At 43.6% G+C, this 24,768-nt stretch overlaps 1 protein-coding gene across 6 annotated transcripts in view; it reads right to left on the bottom strand.

Annotated features, from left to right (window-relative positions):
• Positions 1–9,345: 9,345 nt before the first annotated feature.
• Positions 9,346–24,768, bottom strand: part of ADNP2 (ADNP homeobox 2) — a 32,556-nt gene continuing 17,133 nt past the window's right edge. For all 6 annotated transcript variants that reach the window (XM_075921122.2, XM_075921124.2, XM_075921126.2 and 3 more), the window contains one exon: positions 9,346–12,629. In XM_075921122.2, the coding sequence (XP_075777237.2) occupies positions 9,681–12,629 (2,949 nt within the window). In that variant the 3' untranslated portion in view covers positions 9,346–9,680. The remainder of the gene's footprint in view (positions 12,630–24,768) is intronic.

Here is a 24,768-nt window from a genome sequence, read left to right as displayed (position 1 = left end):
TGGATGTTTCTAAGTGGTTATGGTTTGTGATCATATGAGCTTAAAATTGCCTATGGGGTGCATGTTTCTATGAATTTTCCAGTATTAAGGCATTGAGCAAAGATCACATTGAATCTCAAAAGTTAAGCTCCAGCGAGGAGAAATCCAAGACCCACATAAGTGGTATGTATGATAGATGCGGTGCCTGTCTTTGAGCTGATAATGCCCCAGTCTCATTGGGGGGCCTCTTTCAGAGATAGTAGAACCACATGGCTGGGGAAAAGGGCGGTTCTGGTGTGGAAGGTGGATTGTATACATTGGATTTGTATTCCATATTCATACTTAATTGCCTTTCAGATCAAATTTTCAAATAGGATTTTTTTTCTAGCTGTTATCCTTGAAACTCTCCCCAACAACTGAAGAGTCAAGCCGTGTTCCTTCTTCCTTGTGCATAATCTCCAGAAAGAATATTTAGATCAAAAGTCACATATAGATGCATTTCTGCAACTCCAGTGAAGCTAATGGAGCCTTTCCATGTAGTCTGCTGTGAAGGGAAAGTGTTAGCTGTACATCTACAGAAGGAAAGGGATAACTGTGCCTAATTCTTTTTGCTAGTCTTACCAAGTCTTTGTGCTTTAGGGAATGCCAGAATCATAGATGCACCACCTGGGTTCTCTATCACCTACTTCACGTGGCAAGAACACAACCTACATATAGGAAGACATAGCTTTGTTTGCTGTGTTGGTGGTTTACATAAATTATATAGTTTAGCATCAATCCTTCAATCTGGTCATGCTGTTGTTCCAACTACCCACTTACAGGTATATTCACTCCCAGAATAACTAATAGATCTGTTGTTAGGGCATTCAGCTAGGAAGTGGACCCAGATATAGATCCCTGCTCTACCTAGTTTGGAGTGAGGACTCAAAACACAGATCTCCCAAGTCCCAGGAGCGTGCCCGAACCATCAGGTTACGGGGTATTCCAGGGTTGGTCTCAAGATCTCCTGTTGAAACTTCCACTTTATATAAACAGTAAACTAATTGCACAAGGGTGCTTGAGCCAGTGGTTAGGACCCTCATGTGGACAACCCAAGTTTGACTTCCTGCACCAGTGCATATTTAATGTTTTTGAGTGACCGCATATGCCCATTACTCTTAAGCATGTGTATGCCTAGTGCAACAGTGCTGGAGAGTTTTCCCTGGCAGTACCTGTAGAGGTGACCATGCCTGCACCCTTTCTGCTCTTGTGCCTCAAATTAAGGAAAGGGCAGAGCCAACCTACACACCTTTCAATTCTTCTTACCATCAGTGGTCAGAGCATACTGTGCTTCATCTTATTGCTCCTATGTGTCTTTATAGCAAGTTATTAGCCTAGTTTGTAATTAGTGGTACTGGTTTTGGTCCCATGGGAGTCCTTTCTTTTAACATTGTCAATAATAGGCTTGGGACTCTGCCCACTACCAGGGGAGCTTTTGCCAAAGTCCACTGGCTTCAAGCCCATTGGATGTTATTGGCCTATATCCATGACTGAGCCTCCCTCTCGTATTGATCAACATACAGGGACAGGCAGTTGGTGCATGGATAGTTTTTAATAGGGGGGAGCTGCTGAAAGCCACTGAACAAACCTACACTGCATGTGATGAAACTTCAAGCCAGGGAGTGCTGTCATGCCCCCAGCATTCCTAATTCCAGCACCTATTGGAGCAGCTGTCTGATTTGTTGGGACTTACACAAAGAGAATAGCATTAGCTACATCCGCATACTTGGCTGCTCTCTGCCCACCGGAGACACTGGTTCAGGTGGCTTGAGGTTGTTTATCTGCTGCTCTTTCCAGGAGATTGCACAGGCTTTACTGGCAGGCACAGGCTGGAGGTGATTCCCCTCAGTCGCAAAGAAGTATAAGCGCTCGGAACATGTTTAGACTCCAAACCCTAAGAAAGGTTTCAGCTTCCTCAAGTCAACAGCATATGAGGGAAGTGTTGCTATGGTGGCCAACTGCAGACCAGCAAGGTGGCCTTCATTTATCACATTTGCTAACCTTTACCCTCTTGTTACCACATGACAATAAGATATTAATGTGAGCAAGCAGTCCTGCATGCCTAGTTTAAATGCAACTCCTAATCCCACATCCATAAAAAATAGCTTGGGCATCACCTAAGGTTAACAGACACATGCAAGCAGGCAAAAACATGACTGTTTAAGGAGGAGTACTGCAGAAAGGAATCTGGGGGAGTCATAGTGGACCACAAACTAAATATGAGTCCACAATGTGACACTTGCAAAAGAAAAAAATTGTAGCAAGGGAGGTTTCGGTTGGACAGCATGAAAAACTTTGTCAGGGTGGTTGAGCATGGAAATAAATTGCCTACGGAGGTTGTGGAATCTCCATCATTGGAGATTTTTAAGAGCTGGTTAGATGAACACCTACCTGGTGCTTGATCCTTCCATGAGTGCAGGGGATGGCCTTAATGACCTCTTGAGGTTCCTTCCAGTTCTATGCTTTTCATAACTGTTTTTCAAGATGTATTGCATATATCCATTACACACCCCACAGACCTGTCCTTACACACCCCAGTCCCAACACAGTGGAATGGGTCAGCTAAGATTCCAGTAGAAAGGAACTAGAGAGAGAGAGTGAGTGTGTGTACTGCTCTTTATACACTGTTTGGTATTCAAGGGTCATAAGGCACTGGTGTTACCCCCTATGGGTGTTAAGGCAAACATTTGGAATTGGGGTATCTAGTAGCATGGACCTACACATTTCAAAGACCAATTACAGAAAGTAATAGTTTATTTATGCAATGTGGACAAGGTCCCACAGGAGTGATTGTAGCAGTTTGGTGGACAGGGTCAAGGAACCATGAAGAAAGGTGACAACCTGGGAACCAGTTCCTACTCCAGAGCTGCAATTTGAAAACGGATCTCCCTCATCCTTGGTGAGTGTTCTTCCCACTAGGCCCTTGGCAGTAATGAGATTGGGTTTTAAAGGGGGGGGGTGATTTTTCTCAGTAGGTGGTCTGTCTTACGCACCTAGAGGGTTCACAGCTGAGAATCCTGAGCCACGATGAATGCTTCCCTCCATACCATCCATGACAATTCCTGGTCACATGGCACCTGATTTGGGGATCTTGGCCTAACACCAGTCCTTTTCACTACTAGCTAGCTTAGACAGCTTACTGAGGGCATGCTGGATTCCGTGGATCCCTGTTAAGCAGCCAGTTTGCCCCTTGCATTGTTGGTGGTGCATAGGCCCCTAGTTCAGGTGTCGACTACTTACCAAGTCACGTAGGGAGCCTGTGTGAAGCTAGTTTCCAGCATCACCAATCTACATGGCTGTGTCTAGACTGGCCAGTTTTTCCAGCAAATCAGCCGCTTTTCCGGAAAAACTTGCCAGCTGTCTACACTGGCCGCTTGAATTTCCACAAAAAGCACTGACTTCCTACTGTAAGAAATCAGTGCTTCTTGCAGAAATAGTATTCTGCTCCCGTTCAGGCAAAAGTCCCTTTTGTGCAAAAGGGCCAGTGTAGACAGCTCAGCTCTGATTTGTTTTCCGCAAAAAAGCCACGATCGCGAAAATGGCAATCGGGGCTTTTTTGCACAAAAGCGCATCTAGATTGGCACAGACGCTTTTCCGCAAAAAGTGCTTTTGCGGAAAAACGTCCGTGCCAATCTAGACGCTCTGTTCCGAAAATGCTTTCAACGGAAAACTTCTCCATTAAAAATATTTCCGGAAAATCATGCCAATCTAGATGCAGCCCATGTCTATATGAGAGAGTACACAGTTCCCATTTACCTACTAGAAATCAGAAGGCAATGGTAAGCTGCACTGATGATGCCTCATAGACCAAACGCTTCTGTGACAACTAGTGCCCCAAATACCTTAAGCAGAGAATGAGACACGGAGGAGGGTCAAGCTTCAAAGAATAAGTAGTTGAAGCAACTGATTACATACCATGCTATTGTACTAAAATAGTATACCAAGTAGGGCTTTATATGCAAGCACAACATGTTCTGAACTGTAGCATCGTGTGCTATCTATACAAACCATGGTTATGCATTTGCAGGTCTATAAAACTGTTCATAACGTGTGCCCTCCCCCCCTCCTCCCTCCGGCCCAGACTGGGGTACTGGGTAAATCATGCAAGCAGGGGCTGCTTCGCCACCCACTTGAGACTGACTATAAGTTCTTACTATTGTACAACAAAACTGTTACAATGAATGGGAAGACATTGAGCCACCCCTGCTAGAATTTTCTTATGCTGCAGAACCATGAGTCACCATAGCTTGAGAGGAGAGAAGTGGGATGGGAGTGGTATGACCTGATGAACAGTCAAAAGCCTGGGTCTTTTCTGGGGCAGGTGGTATGCTTGAAAAATGTTTAGAGGCAATAGTTAACTTGTATTAAGGGTGTATTAATTTGCTAATGTAAACTGTAACGTTGCCTCTGTTTAGTTTCTGTGTAACCTCTTGTTTCCCTGGCTATTTCAGCTTTGAAGTTGATTTTTCTGTCAAGTAATTTTTATTTTTTACACCAAAGTCTGTGCTGCAAACTGTGTGGAGCATGATTGTGTTGACAACTGGGAAGAATAGGTGGGTTCATATCTTTGGAGGTGACAAACCAGAGGACAAAAGTCAGAGTGGAGGGTAGTTAAAAACTCAAGGAGCACATACTTGGAGACACTCAGGAATGGAAGAGTTGCTGCAAGTAACTAGTGTGAAGGGTATGATCCACAGCTGAACAGCATAAAGGCCCCTCAGTTTAGAGGGCTGGTTGTGACAGAACCCATTACAGGTGTGGGGACCATCCAGACCAAACTTTGCAAAGTGTTGATCAGAAGTCATGAAGTTACAAATGTTTGAAAATTGTATGGTCACATAAAAATATTTTACTGGGTGGTTGGGTGTTTTAACTTCCATACCCTGCAGAAGCATTTGTTCAGCATGCACATTTTTAATCCTAATTAAAGGTTGCTGGCTGGTGCTACTTAAATTGGTTCATAAAAACTTTGCTAAGAAAGGAAGCAGGTTTTGCAGTGAACATTTGTCTTTCATTACCACTACTTACCTCCCTTGGAGGGGATTAACACTCTAGAAAATAAACTGTCAACTACATTATGAAAACTTGGCACAGGTTTTTAAAAAGGACAGGAGATACAAAAGTTAAAGTTCCCAGTGCTGCATCATTAACACTAATTTCACACACATACATTTTTATCCTTCATAATAATGTATATATAAATCAAGACATACCATATGACCAAGTTACACTACATGGATAATCTTTCATCTTGCACTTCCTAATTACCAGCTGTATTATGCTTAGTGATTTCATAACACATCTTTTCACTTTAAAAATAGATACCACCAGTGCTTTTTTTATGATAGTACTTCCTGGTACGCAATACCGACACCTTCAGTCAGAGTTTACCTGGAAAGAACGAAGTGTACCGGCACCTCTGTACGCAAATGTCCCACCCGAGGTGTTTTTTTTTTTTTTTGGCTCAACAACTTTTCCCCTGGAGTATCAGCACCGTTTTTTTTTTTAAAACCACTGGATACCACACCAAAATATTAATCAAAGCATACTGTAAAAAATCATTATACCTCTTCAAAGTAAATAAAGTACCTTCACGCTTTGAGCAGGTCACTATTTTGTTATCCCTGAGCCTTATGATCATAAAAATTGCTTCCCTGAGCTGATAGGTAGGAGATGGCAATTTAGCTCACAGTGACTCAAAGATTTGACAGCCACGTTCTTTTCCTAAAAGGAGATGCTAAAGGTGTTAACTTGCTTAATGGTAAAACAAAAAAGCACTTTAAAGACTAACAAGATGGTTTATTAGGTGATGAGCTTCCGTGGGGCAGATCCACTTCTTCAGATCGTAAGTGGATCTGCCCCACAAAAGCTCATCACCTAATAAACCATCTTTTGTTAGTCTTTAAAGTGCTACATGACTGCTTTTTTTGTTTTACCAAGATCAGACTAACACGGCTACCTCTCTGTTACTTATTTAATGGAGAGTCTGCAGAAGCCAGCTAAAATCACTACATTTGGCAGTTAACTTCAAATATAGACTAGCACTTTCCTAAGCAGCTGGTCTCCCACTGTTGAGACAACAACAGCAAAAAATTAAACTGAAATTGGCATTTTACTCATTTGCATTGCTGTTTTAATATACCCTCATTTGGCTTTTCTGAACCAAGCTCCCCCCAACTACCCCAAAAGCCTGACCCTATTATACTGTTACTCACTTCCTTTTAAAAAAATGTTGGTTAGTTGTCACAGCAGTCATTTTAAAGTATCTTAGGCTGCTTAGTAGTTTAATAACAGTAGGAGCAGGATCTAAACACTCAGGATTAACACTTTGAATCCACATCCTTTATTTTAAATATGCTTCAAATAAAATTTCCTATATGAGGTAGAACTTACTTTTGACAAACTGTCTTGCAGTGGTGTCACTCTCTTCTTCCCCTTTGAAGATCTAGATCAGGCACCTAAAACTCACAGCTCACGGGCCACCTATGGGCTGGAGCATATTCACAATCCAGCCCTGCAGACCTAGTGGTCCATCCCTGTCCCCCAAGCTGCATCCCTTTTTACCACCACTCCATCCTCTCCCCTCATTTCACCTCCAAGGAATGCATGGGAGGAGAAGGGGCTTGGTGTAGGGTAGCATCAGCGGTCTCCCTCCTCCCCCAGACTCCTCATAGTAGTGGGAGCCCCAGGGAAACCAGGCCCCTCCAAGAATCCCTGAGCCGCATCCCTCAGAGGATGGGGTGAAATAAGGGAAGAGGGTGGGTGGAGTCAGGCAGAGGTATGGCCCCCCTCTGCGTTACATTGAGAATATGCGCTGGCCTGTAGCTAGCGCGCAGGCCATGGGTTTGAACACACTGGATTAAGTCTATTTCTGCTTTGCTTAGACATAACTCTTTTGAATCCAAATTATTTTTTCATGTCACGCTCTCATGCTACATGTTAAATGAAACATTACAAACTTTAGTTTTTAAAATAACCATCCATATGCACACACCTTAAAAAAAAAAAAGTTAAAAAGTTGATTTATTTGAAACTGTGAAATTAAAGGCCAAATAAAGAAAAATGTTTAACATTGTCACTGGCCAGCGTACAATAACTCTAGTAAAGCTAGATTGTGTCCTCCATCACCATGACAAGAATCAATGCTAATATCACTACTTAGAAACATTAGAAACATATAAACAGGAACGTAAACCACTCAGCTTAAAATGTCGCGTAGATCTATAGTGCCAAATTCCTAGTGTAACTCCCTTGACACAGTTTTGCACTGGGGATAAATCTTGCCTATAGAACTTATTGATGTTTTTTTCCCCTCAAGAACAATTAACTATTTTTAAAGTCCTCCTGTGCTATCCAGACTAGTTCACAAACTAAACTCGGACAAATCTCATGTCAGGCTAGCTATTATAGCAGGGTGGGCAATAAAATGGCAATACTTCGCTAGGGTTAGTGCCTGGCAGGCTGCTGCCAGTATATTTACCTGCAGCTTTGCAGGTACAGGTGATTTCAACTCTTGTTGGCTGGCTGGGAATGGAAATCCATAATGGGAGCTGCAGGAAGCAGTATCAACCAGGATACGCTTCCTGCGACTCCATTGGCCAGCAGTGACGATCCACGGAGAATGGGAGCTGCAACGGCCCATACCTGTGGATGTGAGGGTACATATGGGGGGGGGGAGCCCACCTAAGGCTAACCCTGACTAACCGGATCTGGCCCATAGGCTGGTATTATTTGCCCACCCCTGTATTACAGGCTTGTTTTAGGACACAGTGTCACAATAAGAAAAATGTAGGCCCTGCTGATTTATCCTGCATAGCCACCATCCTCAAAAGTAGAACACTTACTTTTTTTGTTCAGTGTTTTCATTATGCGACTAGGTTCAATCTTATTGTAAATTTTCTTTTGGTGTTTCACAATTTAAAAAAAAATCCACTGAAATGATAAGTATGAGAGAACACTTTTCACAAATAGCAAAAAATACCGTGTTTTTAATCTAAAGTACAGATGTTTTAAAATTTGTAGGAACTCAAATGGGAAATCAGCTTTTTTTTTTAATAGATATTGAAGTCAGTCATGCCGCTGCTTGAAATGTTCAGTGTAAAGTTACATTTACATGCACATTTTAAAAACATCCCATGGGATGAAAATGCGTTGACTAGGAAAAGACTGACTTTTTTATTACTTAAATTAATCGCATTAGTCTTCTTTCCTTTGTTTAAACTCATCAGCACAAAATTCAGTGGTAGGACAGACCACATGTAATATTTGTTCTGGAAGGCCTCTGACTAGTTTTGTTTAGTATGAAGCACTTTTGGGGAGTTTTGGAAGGTACCAAACTGACAATCTGATTGAAACCAAAATCCTCCATTTACCCAGATAGTAGGAATAGCAGCAAACTGGTAATGCAAATGACCATAAATCATATCCTTAATTTACTTTAATGGTAGTTTAATCACCAAGCCCACTTACACATTTTGACTCTCACTTACCACAGGTGATAGTCCTGGAGGTACTTTTGTGATGTAGTCTCTTCTTCATTAGAAACTAGTTCAAGATCAATATTTATTCATATAAACCATCAACCAGCTAGCAACACTGTGTACACATTATGTATGGAATTCCCTTTTGATGCAACAGCATATATATGAAAAATTCCATCCAGTCCTAGGTTTAGCTGCTTTCTGATTGTTATAAAAGTGGTTTAAGCTAAATTTCTCATTCATTATTAATAGGGGCATGGGTTCATTCAATACCCTAACCAACAGTCAAAGTCCGCAGCAATAGATTCCCATGGACTGCAGTGATGCTTGGACTCCAATATGTCAAGATGCATCCAAGTAATGTAATAATTCTTTAAAACTACTTCACCTTTTGCAGTAAGCTGTCAACAAGCTTTGCAACTGTACAAATTTAGCAACTAGAAAGTGTCCCATATTTACAAAGTGATAGTAAACAATCACCCTTTAAATTAAGAGTTAATTTTTAAAGGAATAAAGTCATAGTCAGTGTTAAGTCACTTACTTTCAGTAGTTTTAGAAGACCTTCCTCCCAAAAAGATACAGATGTTTATCTACTGTGCATCACAAGCACCTGTACTTTTTATTTTTGAATTGCTGCATACATTTTATTATTGCTACTAGAAATCTAGCTTTTTTTGGGTGGAAGAAGAAGTTAAATACCACAATCTTTTTTTAGTGGATAAAAGAACAAAATAAAATTGGTTTAAATTTCTTTAAACTCCTAATACTTTTAGTTAGTTCTGTTTTCTCATTTAGTTTGTTTTCATATTTTAACAAACATTATGCACTTTTTCTTTTGAGGAAAAGATTGACATTGCTGAGAAAAAATAAATTTTAATCAGGAAAAACAATACATCATGGTAGAAAAGTCTAATGGAGGGGAGGGGGAAACCTACTCCACAAATGGGGGAAGAAAGGCAGGGAATAAAAAAAGCTTAAACAGAGCTGAAAATGTGAAAGATCTACCTTCCTCAGATCTACGATCACTGCTGCTTTTTTCAACAACACAGTCAATTCTGAATGAGACTTTGTACTACCATAACTCTGCAAAGGTCAGTTTGTAAGTTAAAAGAAATTAACCAATGTAATAAACTGCTAAACTGAGAAGTATGCAAATATGATTGCTTTTAAAACAAAGTATTTTTACACATCCTGCGATTTATATTTTAAATTCACACTGTGCTTTACATTTTTAAGTTCTGACATACTGAAACCCAGAAGCACAGATGGCTGGCGATTTTTTATCGCCTTTAGGCACACATGTCGCTTTTTCCCAAAAAATGATGCAACATCCAATTTCCACATACATAGCACTGATGATAGTAATTCCATCTCCTTTTTTGTAGGATACGGCCTCTTGTGAAAGTAATCTGCCAGAAACTGCTTTCGAGTTTCATATGAACTGTGTTCATACTGTTTAGGATCTAATGCTAGTATACGGAGGTCCTCAGCTGAAGGAGGTCCTTTCATCTCAGTCCTGCTTTCAACCTTTTGTCTCTTAACAGGCACTACCCCTAAATTCACATCTTTATTTGGAGCTAGAGCTGTGCCTGTACCCAAGGACTGAAGCTGCTGTTCTTTATTCCTTTGGTCCTCTACAATGGAACATATATCAGATTGTTTTCTTTTAGCAGACTGACACACAGAATCATGCTTTTCACCATTAACAAGTGATAGCTCTTTCTTCTCATTGCGCTCAAGTGGTATTTTTATACTTGAATTGCTGTCTTTGGGAGCACTTCTGCAGCGGAGTAAATGCACAGCAATAGCTGTCAGAGTCATATTTCCAGTGTACACCCCACAGCAGTGGATGCACTTGAAAGCAGGGGATTTTAAAATTGTGTGTACAGTTGGCATGATATGGTGTCTCTCTTTCAAATGCACTTCATAGGTTTCTTTATTAATGAAAGTACCAAAACAAAAGGGGCATGTAAATACTTTTTTGTTGTTGCAAATACTGTTCACTTCAGCTGTTTGAGGCTTCACTTTGATGTAGACAGGTACCAGGGTCCTTGAGTTTACCCCTGCAAGTACTGCCAAGTGTACTTCCTTTTCACTAAGTTCTTCTTTTGGTAACATTGTACTGAACTCAAAATGTGGAAATGTAAGGTCACCATCAGCATCATTATCTAGCTGAAATCCTCTGTTGCTGTAGTCTTCATGTAACTTCTTCTTTCCATTATGAACAGTCTTATTGTGTTCCACAAGGCTTTTCAGATCATGGAAAATATATGTACAGAACAAACAAGCTAACCCATGCATCAACAGGTGTTTTATAAGTTCTTCCTCAGATAGGAAACATTTACAAGAGAGACACCGGACAGTCTTCTCTCTCATCCACCTCAAAAAGGGTGCACATACTGCAAGCTTGTCAGGTTCAAGGGTTTCCTCTGTTTTTACTGCATTGTGCTTATGGGCCACTTCCATATGGACCTGATAGACATTTGATGGGAAGAGCTCATTGCAAACAGGGCATGTCTTCCATTGCTTAGCCTGTTTGAGGGCTTGGCTTGTTTCAGGAGCAGGCGGAGAAGCCTGTGCAGACATACTGTGAGAAGAAGTCACAACTATAGGAGGAGACGGTGCACTAGCTGGAGAGTGAGATACCTGAGTTACTGAGCCAGATGGCATTAGCTGAATGGGCATTTGCGGTGGTGTAACAGTTGCTACTCCACCACCAGGTGATACGGGCAACGTTACTGAAACTGGTGCAAGGGTATATGTAGGTATTCCATTAACCTGCTTACCAGTTGGAATTAATTGTCTAAGTATAGGTCCGGTAGTCAGGAAAGCGGTATTTTGAGAAACTCCAGGTCTGACTGGCTGATTTACAGGGAGAACCCCAGAAGTAACAGGCTGATTAAACTGTAGAACCCCTGAGGTAACAGCCTGAGGCACAGGAAGAACCCCAGGACCAATGGATTGATTTATATTCCCCATAGGATGATTTAGAGGGACGACACCAGGTGCAAGAGGTCTAGTTGCTGGATGAACACCAGGTCCAACATGTCTATTTACAGAACCAACAGGCTGAGCTACTGGGAGAGCTCCTGGGGCAACCAGACTATTTATGGTCCCAATAGGCTGATTAACAGGAAGAAGACCAGGCCTGACAGGTTGATTAAGTGGAAGAACTCCAGGAGCAACAGGTCTACTTATGGTCCCAACAGGCTGAGCAAGGGGGAGAACCCCAGGCCTGACTGGCTGATTAAGAGGGACCCTATGAGAAACAAAGACAGGTTGTGGAACTGGTGGCTGAAGACTGACATTCTGAGCTACTGGAAGTGGACTGGATACAAGAGTAACATGTGGTGGAGTAACAACCGGAGCAGCAGATGTATGTGTAAGGCTACTAGAGGCATTTGAAACAGCCAGTGGTCTTACTGTGTTTTGAACTGCTTTTCCCTGTACCATGGTTTGGTTTTGATTATTCTGAGGAAATGCAAGTTGAATGCAAGTTGGAGTAGTAACTGTGCTTGATGGAGCAGTGGTGGGAATTAACGATGGAGCAGCTGTACTTGTGGGAGGCTTGGGAGCAATATGCATTTGCTTCACAAGTCCTGGTTTCTTAAGATGTTCTGAAATCAAAGATCTAAGTTTATTCTCCAGATCTCTGTGTGCATCAGATGTTAGGACATGATACATTAAAGTGTCTTGGCTGTTCGCTATAGCATTGCATTTTTTACAGTAGTGCTCAATAAAATGCTCTTCAATGTCATCTGGTCTCTGGCCAAAATACATACTTATTAAATTCTGAAAATGGTTCATCAGCACATGTTTCTTCATATTGTAGTACAGTGTGTCTGTAAAGTGGCATTTTAGACATGTGAAGTTTATAATGTCACTCCTGAATTGTTTCATGCCACCTAAAATGCTCACTGTGCAGTTCTGTAGTTTCCTATTGGAGTGAAACATTCGGATATGTTTTCCCACTACTTTTGAATCAGAAGCAAATACACATTTTGGGCAAGGAACCACCATCTCTTGGTCCATTTCATCTTCATGGTAACGATGCAAGTGATTCTTGAATGAAGTAAGAAATTTTGAGGAAAACTTGCATAGGCTACAGCAGTATGGCTTTGTTCTGTATCTCTGAAAATAAAACAAAAGAAGTTAATAGAGCAGCTTGTCAAAAAACTCATCAGACTCTATACACTGCTCATCTCTATCATGTGCCAAAGAAAATGCCTCCAACAGATGTGAATCTCCAAGAAATGGGTTCAACCATCTTTACAAAGACATACAGGCAGTCCCCGGGTTACATGGGTCCGACTTACATCGGATCCCTACTTACAAACGGGGTGAGGCAACCCCGCACTAGCTGCTTCCCCCCAGCAGACTAAGGAGACGCGAAGCTAGCGCCCCACCCGAGCAGACCAGGGAGACGCACAGCGGCTTTTCTCAGCAGACACCTCAGCTTGAGAATAAAGAACTGAGGGAAGTGAGGTGTGGGAGAATAAAACTGAGCTCTGAAGAAATGTTTGGCTAGAGTTTCCCCTACAATATGTACCAGTTCCGACTTACATACAAATTCAACTTAAGAACAAACCTACAGTCCCTATCTTGTACGTAACCCGGGGACTGCCTGTATATAAAGACGACACGTATAGGAAAACAAAGTCTTTGGATTTGTACCACATTTTGCATCTTTATAATACATAAAGAAGGCTTCAATGGATCTTCTTCCTCACTTTGGTTTAAAAAGAAAACTTCAGTTCTTTAAGGACTCAGAGCACCAAAAAACTGGAAAAATTAAGACAACATGCTTCACAGATAATGTAATCTGGGAAATCAAGAGGGAAGTGATTCATACAAGTAACTCTTTAAACAAAGTCAACTAATGCACTGTACGCACTGTAGGGGAAAAAAACAGTTGAAGATTCCAACAGCTTTCCTTCAACAAATGGCTAGAATAGCCCTCAAATCACTGTCAGAACCCCATATCCTACCCAGGTGTTTCCTAGATTTACTGAACCCACATACTTTAATATCTCTAAAGATAAAAAGCCAAAAAAAAGTTAAAAGGTTTTGCTATATTTATTTTTTCTCCTCAAGACTTTCTCTAAATACATAAAGAAGAATAAAAATACACAAACCCATTTGTTTTCCTTTGCAGTTGAGTTTTAGAATACCACTCATATTACAATCTATAGCCTGAAGCCAACATTTTATTTACATAAAGCACATTAACTTTAAATATTTTAAAATACTTTTTATGCTCATTTAAACTGACTAAATTATTCTTCTCAAATGTAACAACTAAAATAAAATTCAAAATGTATTCCATCTAAGAATCACTGCATTTGTTTTTTCCATAAATGGAAGAAGTGTTCAACTGAAAAGTGTTCACTCTAAATTCTTACTGTTAGCTAAGTTACTCTTTAATTATCATATGGAGTAAATCCTGTTAAGCGTCTCTAGAAGATTCCAAGAGCCACTTCAGTCACATATTTTCATTTTTTCTAGGTTTTCATACTGGGTCTCATGTGAATGATCCTGTATTTCCTTAACAAAAACAAAAACAAAAAAAGCACAGAGCTTCCAGGCAGAGTGAATGTCAAAATTATGCATTCATACAGCATGAAAGGGTTACTCGCCCTCTGCAATAATTGAGGTTCTTAGAGATGTGTCCCTGTGGGTGCTCCACCTTAGGTGTTTGGGTATCACAGCAAGCCCGGCTGGAAGATTTTAATAGCAGTGCTAGTGACAGGTAGTTGGCGCACGCACAACACACTCCATGCGCTGGGCAGCTAATGCGCATGCCCGGACTATGATCCCTTCAGTTCCTTCTCTGCCCCGGTACGGATGCATGATGATGCACAGAAGCAAAGGGGGAAGAAGGCTGGATGGAGAGCACCCACAGGTTACCTCAGTTACTTCAGAGAGCGAGTAACCCTCTCTTCTTCTACGAGGAGTGTCCCTGTAAGTGCTCCACCTTAGGTGATTATGAAGCAGTGTGTCCGCTGGAGGTGGGAGCTTTGGTCAGCGTAGTGTCCTTATGGACACCCGTGAGGATGAAGTGACTGAACACGGTTCCCCTAGAGGGGTATGTGTCAGGGGTGTAATGGGTTGCGAAAGTATGGGCGGACAACCAGGGAGCTGATTTACAGATATCTGATAGGGGAATGCCCTGGATATATGCAGTTGATGCAGCCATGTTTCTGGTTGAGTGTGCAAAAAGTTGTGCAGGCAGTTTTTTGCCGAAGGCTGCGTATGCCACTCTTATGCATTCCACTATCCATTTGGAGAGTGTCTGAGAGGAAATGGGGAGTCCCAGAGATGGTTCAGCAGTTGAAATGAATAATCTGTTGGTTCTGAGGATGTGTGGTTCTATCTATGCAGAACGCAATGCCCTGCAGAGGTTGAGGGTATGGAGTCTTGCTTGCGCCTCATTGTCGTGAGGTTTAGGAAAGATGACAGGTAAGTTGATGGGCTCATTGCAATGGAATGAGATGGGGACCTTCAGCATTAACTTGGGGTGAGGCCAAAGTACCACCTTGTCTTTATGGAAGACAGTAAATGGGGTGGGGGGGATGTTAGAGCCACAAGGAAGGCCACCTTCACGGAGAGGTGGAGCAATGAGCAGGTTGCCATCGGCTCAAAGGGTTTTCTCATTAGGGTCCTCAGAACGAGATTAAGGTCCCAAGTGGGGACTGGTAGTTTGATGGGCGGCGAGGTGTTTTGCAGGCCTTTGAGAAACCTTTTACTTTTCGGGTGTGTGAACACCGATGTATCATCTATTGGTTAGCATAGAGCTGTGATTGCAGGGAGATGGACTTTAAGGGAGCTCAAGGAAAGACCTGAGTTCTTAAGCTCCACGGTGTATCGCAGGACAGCAGATTAGTGGAACTGAGGCCGCATGGAGGTTGTTTCTTTGGGACCAAGCAGAGAAACATCGCCATTTGTACAGGTAAGATTTCCGAGTGGCTGTTCTGCAGCTCTTGGGAGAATTTCTTGGGCTTGATTTGTGCTTTGTGATTCTAGTGGAGTGACACACTGAGAAACCATGCCTGGAGCTGGAGAGTGCGTAGGCGTGGGGTGATGGAGGTGACTGCAGTGCTGGGTGAGGAGATGCGGGAGCCGAGGGAGACGCCATGGCCGCTTGGATGACATTTGGAGTGGGTAAGTGTACCATGTTTGTCTCGGCCAGTCCAGGGCTTGTGGGACCTGACCATTCAGATTTTGTTGACCACTCAATGGAGAAGTAGTATCAGCGGAAAAGCATAGAGGAGTGCTATGCCCCAGTGGATCGTGAATGCATCTCCTAGGGAGTGTGAGCCTATTCCTGCCCGTGAGATGTACTGTGGGCACTTTTTGTTGGTATAGGTCGCAAATAGGTCTATCTGGGGAAAACTCCAGCATTGGAAGATTTGGTGTAAGATGGTTGGATCTATTTCCCACTCGCTTTGTGTGCTTCGGATGTCAGGTCTCTATAATATACACACTGAATCATGTAGTGGTGCTTCCCCAGGCAGCAGAGATAAATGAACGCCCCTCTGGGTGCGAAATATACAAGCAGCAAATAGATGGCACTTGAACCTAGGTGGCTTTTGGGGGAGGGAAGGAGTTCTGAGAAGGTTTCTGAGGAAAAATTTCTCAGACTGAGTAAATCAAATAAAAATCAATAAATGCAGAGGGGAGAGCCCCCATGGAGCGAGCCCCACAAGGGGAAAGCAGGTGGGAGGGAGCCTCCACTTATCAGCTCCACAGCTGATTGCAGAAAGGGGAAAAAAAAAAACCCACACATTTTCTTCTTAGCGTGAAAGGAAGGCAATTTTAAGGCAAAAGCTGACTAAAAACTGTGGGAAAAAGGCTAGCTATCTGTCCAAGGAGCTCAATGCAGAGTGCACTGAGGGTTCCAACTGACCCTGCCAGCAGCAGAGAAGGAACTGAAGGGAGCGTAGCCTGCGCATGCGCATTAGTTGCCCGGCGCATGGAGAGTGTTGTGCACACGCCCACTACCTGTCACTAGCACTGCTTTGAAATCTTCCAGCTGGGCGTGCTACGACACCCAAACACCTAAGATCTGGCTTTTGGAGAAACACAGCAGCTCTGATCTGGGATTGACGAAGGAAAACAAAATACTTCCTGCTGCAGCATGGCTCAAGGTAGTATAGATTGCTTTTCCCCCCCTCCATGCTTACCTGAAGAATTTTAGATACTTTATGCTACGTGACTAATTGTTTCCTTGTTTTTGAAAAGACTTACTAGTGTGATTACAAATACTTACTTGAAGTGCACTGATCCCTGAAAAGGATAAAATAACCTGTTCAGGAGTGTATCACAGCCCAACTTGTTTGACAAAGCTCTCAATGAGAAGCAGTGCTGGAGCTGAGACAGACTGGGAGACACTAAGGGTGTGTCTAGACTACAGAGTTTTGTCGACAAAAGTGGACTTTTGTCGACAAAACTATACCTGCGTCTACACTACCACTGAGTTCTGTCAACATAATGTTGACAGAACTCAGCAGTTTTGTCGACGCTGGTAAACCTCATTTTACGAGGCATAACACCTTCTGTCGACAGAGTTCTGTCGACAGAAGGTGTTATTGCATGTAGGGTTGTGTCTAGACTACAGGGTTTTGTCGACAAAGCAGCTTGCTGTGTCGACAGAACTGAATGTAGTCTAGACGCTCTTTGTCGACAGAAGCTTTGTCGACAGTATCTGTCGACAAAACTTCTGTCGACAAAACCCTGTAGTCTAGACGTACCCTAAGGCTGCATTACAGGTTGTACCTCCCTTAACCAGGACTCTATGGTTTGGCAATATCCATGATTCAGCACTAGGGATGTAAGCGACAAGTTGAGTACCCAATAAACCTAGGCAGAGGCAGCAACGGTAGAGGTAGGAGAGCAGGAGCCGGTGCTGGGGGGAGCCAGCTTAAAAGCCGGTTCCCCCTAGCACCAGCTCCACAGTGTGCAGAGGAGAGGGGGAGACAGGTGGTCAGGGGAGTCAGACGCACAGTGGTCCAGGACCTGAGTCCCGGCTAGCACTGGGTCCTGGACCTACCCCCCCTGCAGCTCTGAATTAGGGAGAAGGAAGCATGGTGGCCAGGGAGCAGCTGCAGAGCTCCAGCCCCAGCTGTGGAGCCAAGAGGCTGCAAAGTTACAGCCCAGCTGTGGAGCTCCAGTTGTGCCACTCCAGCCCTGGCAGCAGCAGGCTGGCAGCAGCTAGAAAGCTCCAGGAGGAGCTGGAGCCCTAGTCTGGTGGCAGCAGGTTAGCATGGGCCATGAGGAGAGGCATTTCCCCTGGTCCAGCAAATCCCCTTGTTTGGAGCTGGTCAGGGAGATTCAACTTGTACTTACTTTTCCTTAAAAGTAACCCTCTGAGAATTTGGCAGGCCTACCAATGGGAGGAAAGGGGAGCAAAGGATCAATTGCCCCAGGGCCCAGCGATTCAAAAAGGACCCTGGCTTCCAGGCCTTTAAATAGCTGCTGGAGCACCTCTAAAGTGCACTCCAGCCAGCTGTGAGGACTAACAGGAGCCGGTGGGGGCACTCCCCCCTTTCCCCTTCAGGGAGTGCAGAGCTGCCGCCTCCCCAGTCTTGCCCAGGGGCCTGGCTATTCTTCATAAACTGGGGGGAGGGGGGGAGCAAATTGATTTTTCAGTGGTGGGCCCTACCACTCCTTAGAAATTCTTCCAAATTCTCTGATGGAGCTGAACCCAGAAGTGATTTCTGTTCTACATCACGGTACTCACCTGAAGCTTTTAGTTTAATCTTGTGAAATATCTCCACAGCAGTCAATGCTAATTAACTGTATCGTTATTCTCAATAGTTCCCTTGTCATGTTTTTAAAGCTGTGATAATGAAGGTTCTTTTTTGCTTCCTTTATAGCAATGGTAAATTCCTGAAAGATATTCCCAACTGCGAACGTAAGATGGTAAGACTTGGCAGAAATATTCTTTATGCTACCTTTAAGCATTTGTTTGTTTTGGAGACTTATGGTAAAGTTCTCAAAAGCGAATAACAATGATTCAGAAGTCTAATTCTCAGTACAGTAAACTTCTGATAATCCAGCACCTTTAGGACCCAGGGGGTGCCGGATTATCAAATATGCCGGACTATCAGAAGGGGGGGCTATGAGGGGTCTGGGGTGGAGTAGGGGGGCTGCACCTCTCAGCACTACGGGAGCAACCCAACAGCACCCCAGCTGCTCTGCCCCAGGCGTCCCCAAATCAGACGCTGCTGAAACTGACCAACTTGCAGCCTCCCAGGAGTAGCCTCCCAGGAGTAGCACTGGGGCAAGAGTGGTGGGGCAGAGTTTCTTCCCTGCTCAGCCCTTTGCCTGCAGACAGCAGCTCTGGGGCTGCTCAGGACTGGCTCCAGCCCACCCAGGCACAGCAGGGGTGCTGGGGAAGGGGCTCCACCCATAGGGAACAGCACGGCGTAGCTCGGTCCCTGGCACGCCATATATGCCAGCTGCCCAGCCCTGGCTTTGCAGAGCAATCCAGCCCTGCCCCCTCCCAGAGCAGGAGACAAGAACTGGGGATGCATGTGTGTGCACCTCTTCCCTCCCCTCCCGCCAGTGAGTTATCAGAGGGGCAGCCGCCCAGTGCAGTACAGCCTCAGTGCGTTGAACCCACAGCCAGCTAGCCAAGCGGCTACTCTCTTTGCCCCAGCCCACAGAGGTTGCACCATGCTCCAGCTGGGCTGGATCAAAGAGAGGCAGCCGCCCGGCCAGCTGTCTGGCAATCAACTCCTAGGGCCACCGTGATTGACCAGTTGGTGACCACTGGAGTAGAATATTTCTGATAATTATGTACAGGGTACATGAGATGCCACAACAGAGATATTTGGAGAATGCCAATCTGACAAGAATAGGTCCTAGGGAAAAAAAATAACTTTTTAAACTTTGTACTTTAACCTTTCCCCTAATCGGAGACATATGGGAAATATAAGTCCACAGGAAAAAGTTAGTAACGAGGGCAAGTAGAACAAAAAGACAGTTTCGCCTTCCCTACAATTAACAATAATCATCCTCGCTTGTTAAAAACATTGCTTTTCCATCTATAATTTGAATTTGTCTTGCTCAGATTAATCACAGGAAAAAGATCTCTTGCAGTCTTCAAATCAAGATTAGATGCCTTTTTACAAGATTTATTTTAGTCAAACCAGTTATTCATTTCAATACAGGAGTGAAATTCTATGGCCTATGTTACACAGAAGTTCAGAATATTCTAATAGTCCCTTGCAGCCTTTAACAAAAATAAATCTATGAATCTGCTTTGGGACTAGTGCTTGAATCAATTATCTACCAACCACCGTTCTGGAAAGGAATGAAGATCCAACCTATTGTGCTTTAAAAAACTTTTACCACGGGACAGCTTTGCAAATATATTCTGTATCAGCAACATTCTTTTTCCCAAAGTAGGCTGGGGATATGGCAAGTGAGTCCGGTATAAAACAAGATTTGCACATCTGTGAGCCACTGTATCTGCTTCAAATGATCTTGGATGAGGAAGGGACTTGTTTTTGCAATTTGTCTGTATGTGAACAAATCCCTCTGGGATAGCCTCTTGATCAGGCCAGGGCAAAATACAGCCCGTGGCCACTGGATCTGGACTGTGGATGCTGCAGGGAGTCCCAGGCAGGCTTCCTACTTGCCTCATCCCACCCACATGCCACTCAGAAACACAGCTGCAGGTTAGTTTCACTTAAGAACTGAGCTGGGGGGGGAGAGAAGGGAGAAGCTTTAGAAGTTGCTCCCACCCCCAGAACAATCCCATTGGCCAGCTTCTGGCCAATGGGAGCTGCCTGTTTCAGTAACAGGCTGCCATGAAGCACAGGAGGCTGGAAGTTATTTACAGAGCACATGGCTGCAGCCAGGGATGAGGCAGAGAGGCTGATTTAAGAATAGGCTGCTGGCTGGTAAGTCTCCTAGCCAGACCCTGCCTCTGGCACCCTAGCCCCTCCATTTCCCAATCCTCTACCACCAATTCCTGCCTCTCTACTCCACATACCCAAATCCTCTGCCCTCTCCTGCACCCATACCCCCTCCCAGATCCAGCACCCCAATCCCCTGCCCCAGATCACAGTCCCCTCCTACCCTAGCTCACAACTCAAACCCTGCACTCCCTCCTGTAATCCAATTTCCTGCCCTAGGTCACAATTCAACCCCCTGTACCTCAATCCAGTGCCCCAAGTTAAAACTGCCTCCACCCAAACGCCCTCCCTTACTCCAAGCTCCCTTCTTCACCTAAAACTCCATCCCAGACCCCACACCTTCTCCATTAATATAACTGACTCAGAGTCCACTCAGACTTTTCTATCCACAAAGGAGTTAGCCAATCTGCTTTTTTATTCCAGGAGTCTTTTACAAGAATACATTACATTTACAAACACCAGAATTATGAACTGACAGGTCAACTACATACCTCATTTGGAACTGAAGTATACAATCAAGAAACAGAAGAGAAAAGAAATTCAGTACAATACTACTAGTAGTGTGTTAAACTACTAAAAATAAGAGAATGCAAGCTGATGCACTTATTTGTAAAAGAGTGATGCTTTGAAGCCAACCTCAATCACATAATCCAAATGGGCTACTAAACCTGACAGGCTAATGTTTTCAATCAGGCCTTAAAGTAGAGACTGAGCGGGAAAACGTATTGTATGGGATTCTTACTTCCAGAGAAAGAATAAGTTAAGTTGGGAGAGATTTTCCTGAAGGAAAAATTTCATCTGCATATTCATCCAAGAGATGATCTCTATCCTGGTAACTAGAAACATTAGACTCAGCAATTGTCAGGAAAGATTAATGGAATATATATGGTAATACAAGGAGAGTGGAGATTAATTGCTGCAGGTCATAAGGACGATCACTCTCCTTGTGCTCCAATTTCTCAGACCAGTGGTTTTCAGCCTTTTTTTCATTTGCAGACCCCTAAAAAACTTAAAATGGAGGTGCAGACCCCTTTGTATATCTCAGACAGTCTGCTGACCCTCAGCGTCCACAGATCATAGGCTGAAAAATCATTGTCCTGGTAGATTCATCAAATTATAGATGGGAAAAAAAAATTAACAAGCAAGTGTTACCGAGAAAAAGAGTTTCTAGATTCCCTTAGACTATCTATTATCACTAACAATTCCTTCACTGACCACCTCAAGCAGAGGAGAGACCAAATATTAAATGGTTTGTATTAACAGTAATGTATTTATATGTATAGCTCGAGAATGCCGGGGGGTTATCAGGAAGGCGAAAGCGCAAATGGAATTGCGACTGGCTAAGGATGTGACGGATAACAAGAAAGGTTTCTACAGGCATGTTAACAAGAAGAAGGTGATCAGAGAGGGTGTGCAGCCCCTACTGGATGAAGGAGATAACCTAGTGACAGATGATGTGGCAAAAGCTGATGTACTCAATGCTTTCTTTGCGTCTGTATTCAAATGACAAGGTGGGCTCCCGGACTAATGCGCTAAGTGACGCAAGATGGGATGAAGATGGACAGCCCTTGGTGGGTAAAGAACAGGTTAGGAACTATTTAGAAAAGCTAAACGTACACAAATCCATGGGTCCGGACTTAATGCATCCGAGGATACTGAGGGAGTTGGCAAATATCATTGAGGAGCCTTTGGCCATTATCTTTGAAAAGTCGTGGAGATCTGAAGAAATCCTGGATGATTGGAAAAAGGCAAATGTAGTGCCCATCTTCAAAAAAGGGAAGAAGGACGACAATCTAGGGAACTATAGGCCAGTCAGTCTTACCTCGGTTCCTGGAAAAATCATGGAAGGAATCCTTAAGGGATCCATTTTGAAGCACTTGGAAGAGAGGAAAGTGATTAGGAATAGTCAGCATGGATTCACAAAGGGAAAGTCGTGCCTGACCAATCTGATTAGCTTCTATGATGAGGTAACTGGCTCTGTGGACGTGGGAAAGTCAGTGGATGTGATATACCTTGACTTTAGCAAGGCATTTGATACTGTCTCCCACAATATTCTTGCCTGCAAGTTAAGGGAATGTGGATTGGATAAATGGACAGTAAGATGGATAGAAAGACAGCTAGAAGGCCGGGCCCAGCGGGTAGCGATCTACGACTCGATGTCAGGATGGCGGTCAGTTTCTAGCGGAGTGCCCCAAAGTTTGGTTCTAGGACCCGTTTTGTTCAATATCTTTATTAATGACCTGGATGAGGGGGATAGATTGCACCCTCAGCAAGTTTGCGGATGACACTAAGCTAGAAGGAGAGGTAGATACGCTTGAGGGGAGAGATAGGGTCCAGAATGACTTAGACAAATTGGAGGATTGGGCCACAAGAAATCTGATGAGGTTCAACAGGGACAAGTGCGGAGTCCTGCACTTGGGACGGAAGAATCCCAAGCACTGTTACAGGCTGGGGACCAACCAGCTAAGTAGTAGTTCTGCAGAAAAGGACCTGGGGGTTACAGCGGATAAGAAGCTGGATATGAGTCAACAGTGTGCCCTTGTAGCCAAGAAAGCGAATAGCATATTAGGTTGCATTAAGAGGAGCATTGCCAGCAGATCCAGAGATGTCATTATTCCCCTTTATTCAGCTCTGGTGAGGCCATATCTGGAGTATTGTGTCCAGTTCTGGCCCACCCACTACAAAAAGGATGTGGACATGGAGAGGGTCCAGAAGAGGGCAACCAAAATGATTAGGGGGCTGGAGCATATGACTTATGAGGAAAGGGTGAGGGAGTTGGGTCTGTTTAGTCTGCAGAAGCGAAGAGTGAGGGGGGATTTGACAGCAGCCTTCAACTTCCTGAAGGGAAGTTCCAAAGAGGATGGAGGGAGGCTGTTCTCAGTACTGACAGATGGCAGAACAAGGAGCAATGGTCTCAAGTTGTGGTGGGAGAGGTCCAGGTTGGATATTAGGAAAAACTATTTCACTAGGAGGGTAGTGAAGCAGTGGAATGGGTTACCTAGGGAAGTAGTGGAGTCTCCATCCCTAGAGGTGTTTAAGTCTCGGCTTGACAAAGCCCTGTCTGGCTTGATTTAGCTGGGATTGGTCTCTTCCAGCTCTATGATTCTATTAATTCCATAGGCAAATTTGAGAATTATCAAGGACAAGGCCTTATGGAAATAAGTTCCTGGCTCCACCAATGTCAGTAGGTCTCCTAATGGGACTGAAGTGATGGTAGAAGCTGAAGTCTCCATTCTTGATATAATTTTTTTTAATCAAAGTGTTCAGCTTCTTGCAGTCTGTGATGGCCTAAACTTAAACACCTATGATAATTAGCAGTGCTCGACAAACCGCTGTTTCTACTTGTCCGTGTCGAGTAGATTTCAGCCGGTCACTCCGTTCACCAGCACTACGCGCAGATTACTGCTTTTAACTGGGAGAGGTGTGAGATATAAGGATAACTGAATGCTTCTCGATGTCTCTCATGGTTTAAGAGAGTTTAATAGAAGGGATGTGGAAGAACTTGGTGTCGATGGAGCACTCCATAGAACTCCACTGCCAGTCTGAAGAATGGAAATCTACCCAGCTGAAGCTGATTGGCTCTAGTCACGTAAGTAGAATATCCTCATCAGCCATATTTCTGGAAAGATGTAGGTACAAATGCAGATGTGCTGTTTATTTCGTCAAAGGACATTTCCACACTTTTCCTTCCTTGACACCTTCATTGAGGGTAAAAATTGAAGAAACTCTTCCCATTGCAGTAGGTTTCTAGTTTTTGGATTTCATTTGAATGGGCAACTGTATTTCCCCTAATGTCTCAGGAGGATGCAGAGGAGTGGTTATACTCACCTTAGCTATGGATAGGAGATCGCTCCCTTAGATTTTGTTTGTTCATCCTTTCCCCTAATTGGATCTTGTTGATGGTCATCACTTCTTCCCTGTTATTTCAACACATATCAGATGAGGAAGAACTTTTTCTATTTTTCTGGCTCAGGGTCATGCTCCAACATAGTTATTCATCTTCGAAGAGAAATGAAACATGCTGAGTACAAAGACCAGGTAATATACATTGGCTTCTTACCCTGCGTCTTTACATTTTCTGGCCAATTAAAATGGCTTTTTTTTTGGTCCTTTTACAGTTGATATTCTCAATCTCCATTAGGAGACCTATTTCTTTTCCTAGTTCAGAAAAATTACCTGTAGTTGGATCCTTGGTCTCTCCTCATCCGCAGAAATACAAATGAGAGTGTAATGCATGGAGATAATTTTCAAAGTATCCACATCCCGAGAAGACGGGAAGTCAAGTAGCAAGCCAGATTCTGTACCATGTGACTCACTCACCCATATCTGCACCTGGAACACCACCC

Source organism: Pelodiscus sinensis, chromosome 2 (assembly GCF_052426305.1).
Source record: "Pelodiscus sinensis isolate ZL-2025 chromosome 2, ASM5242630v1, whole genome shotgun sequence".
NCBI lineage: Eukaryota > Metazoa > Chordata > Testudines > Trionychidae > Pelodiscus > Pelodiscus sinensis.
This window is presented reverse-complemented; position numbering and strand designations above follow the sequence as displayed.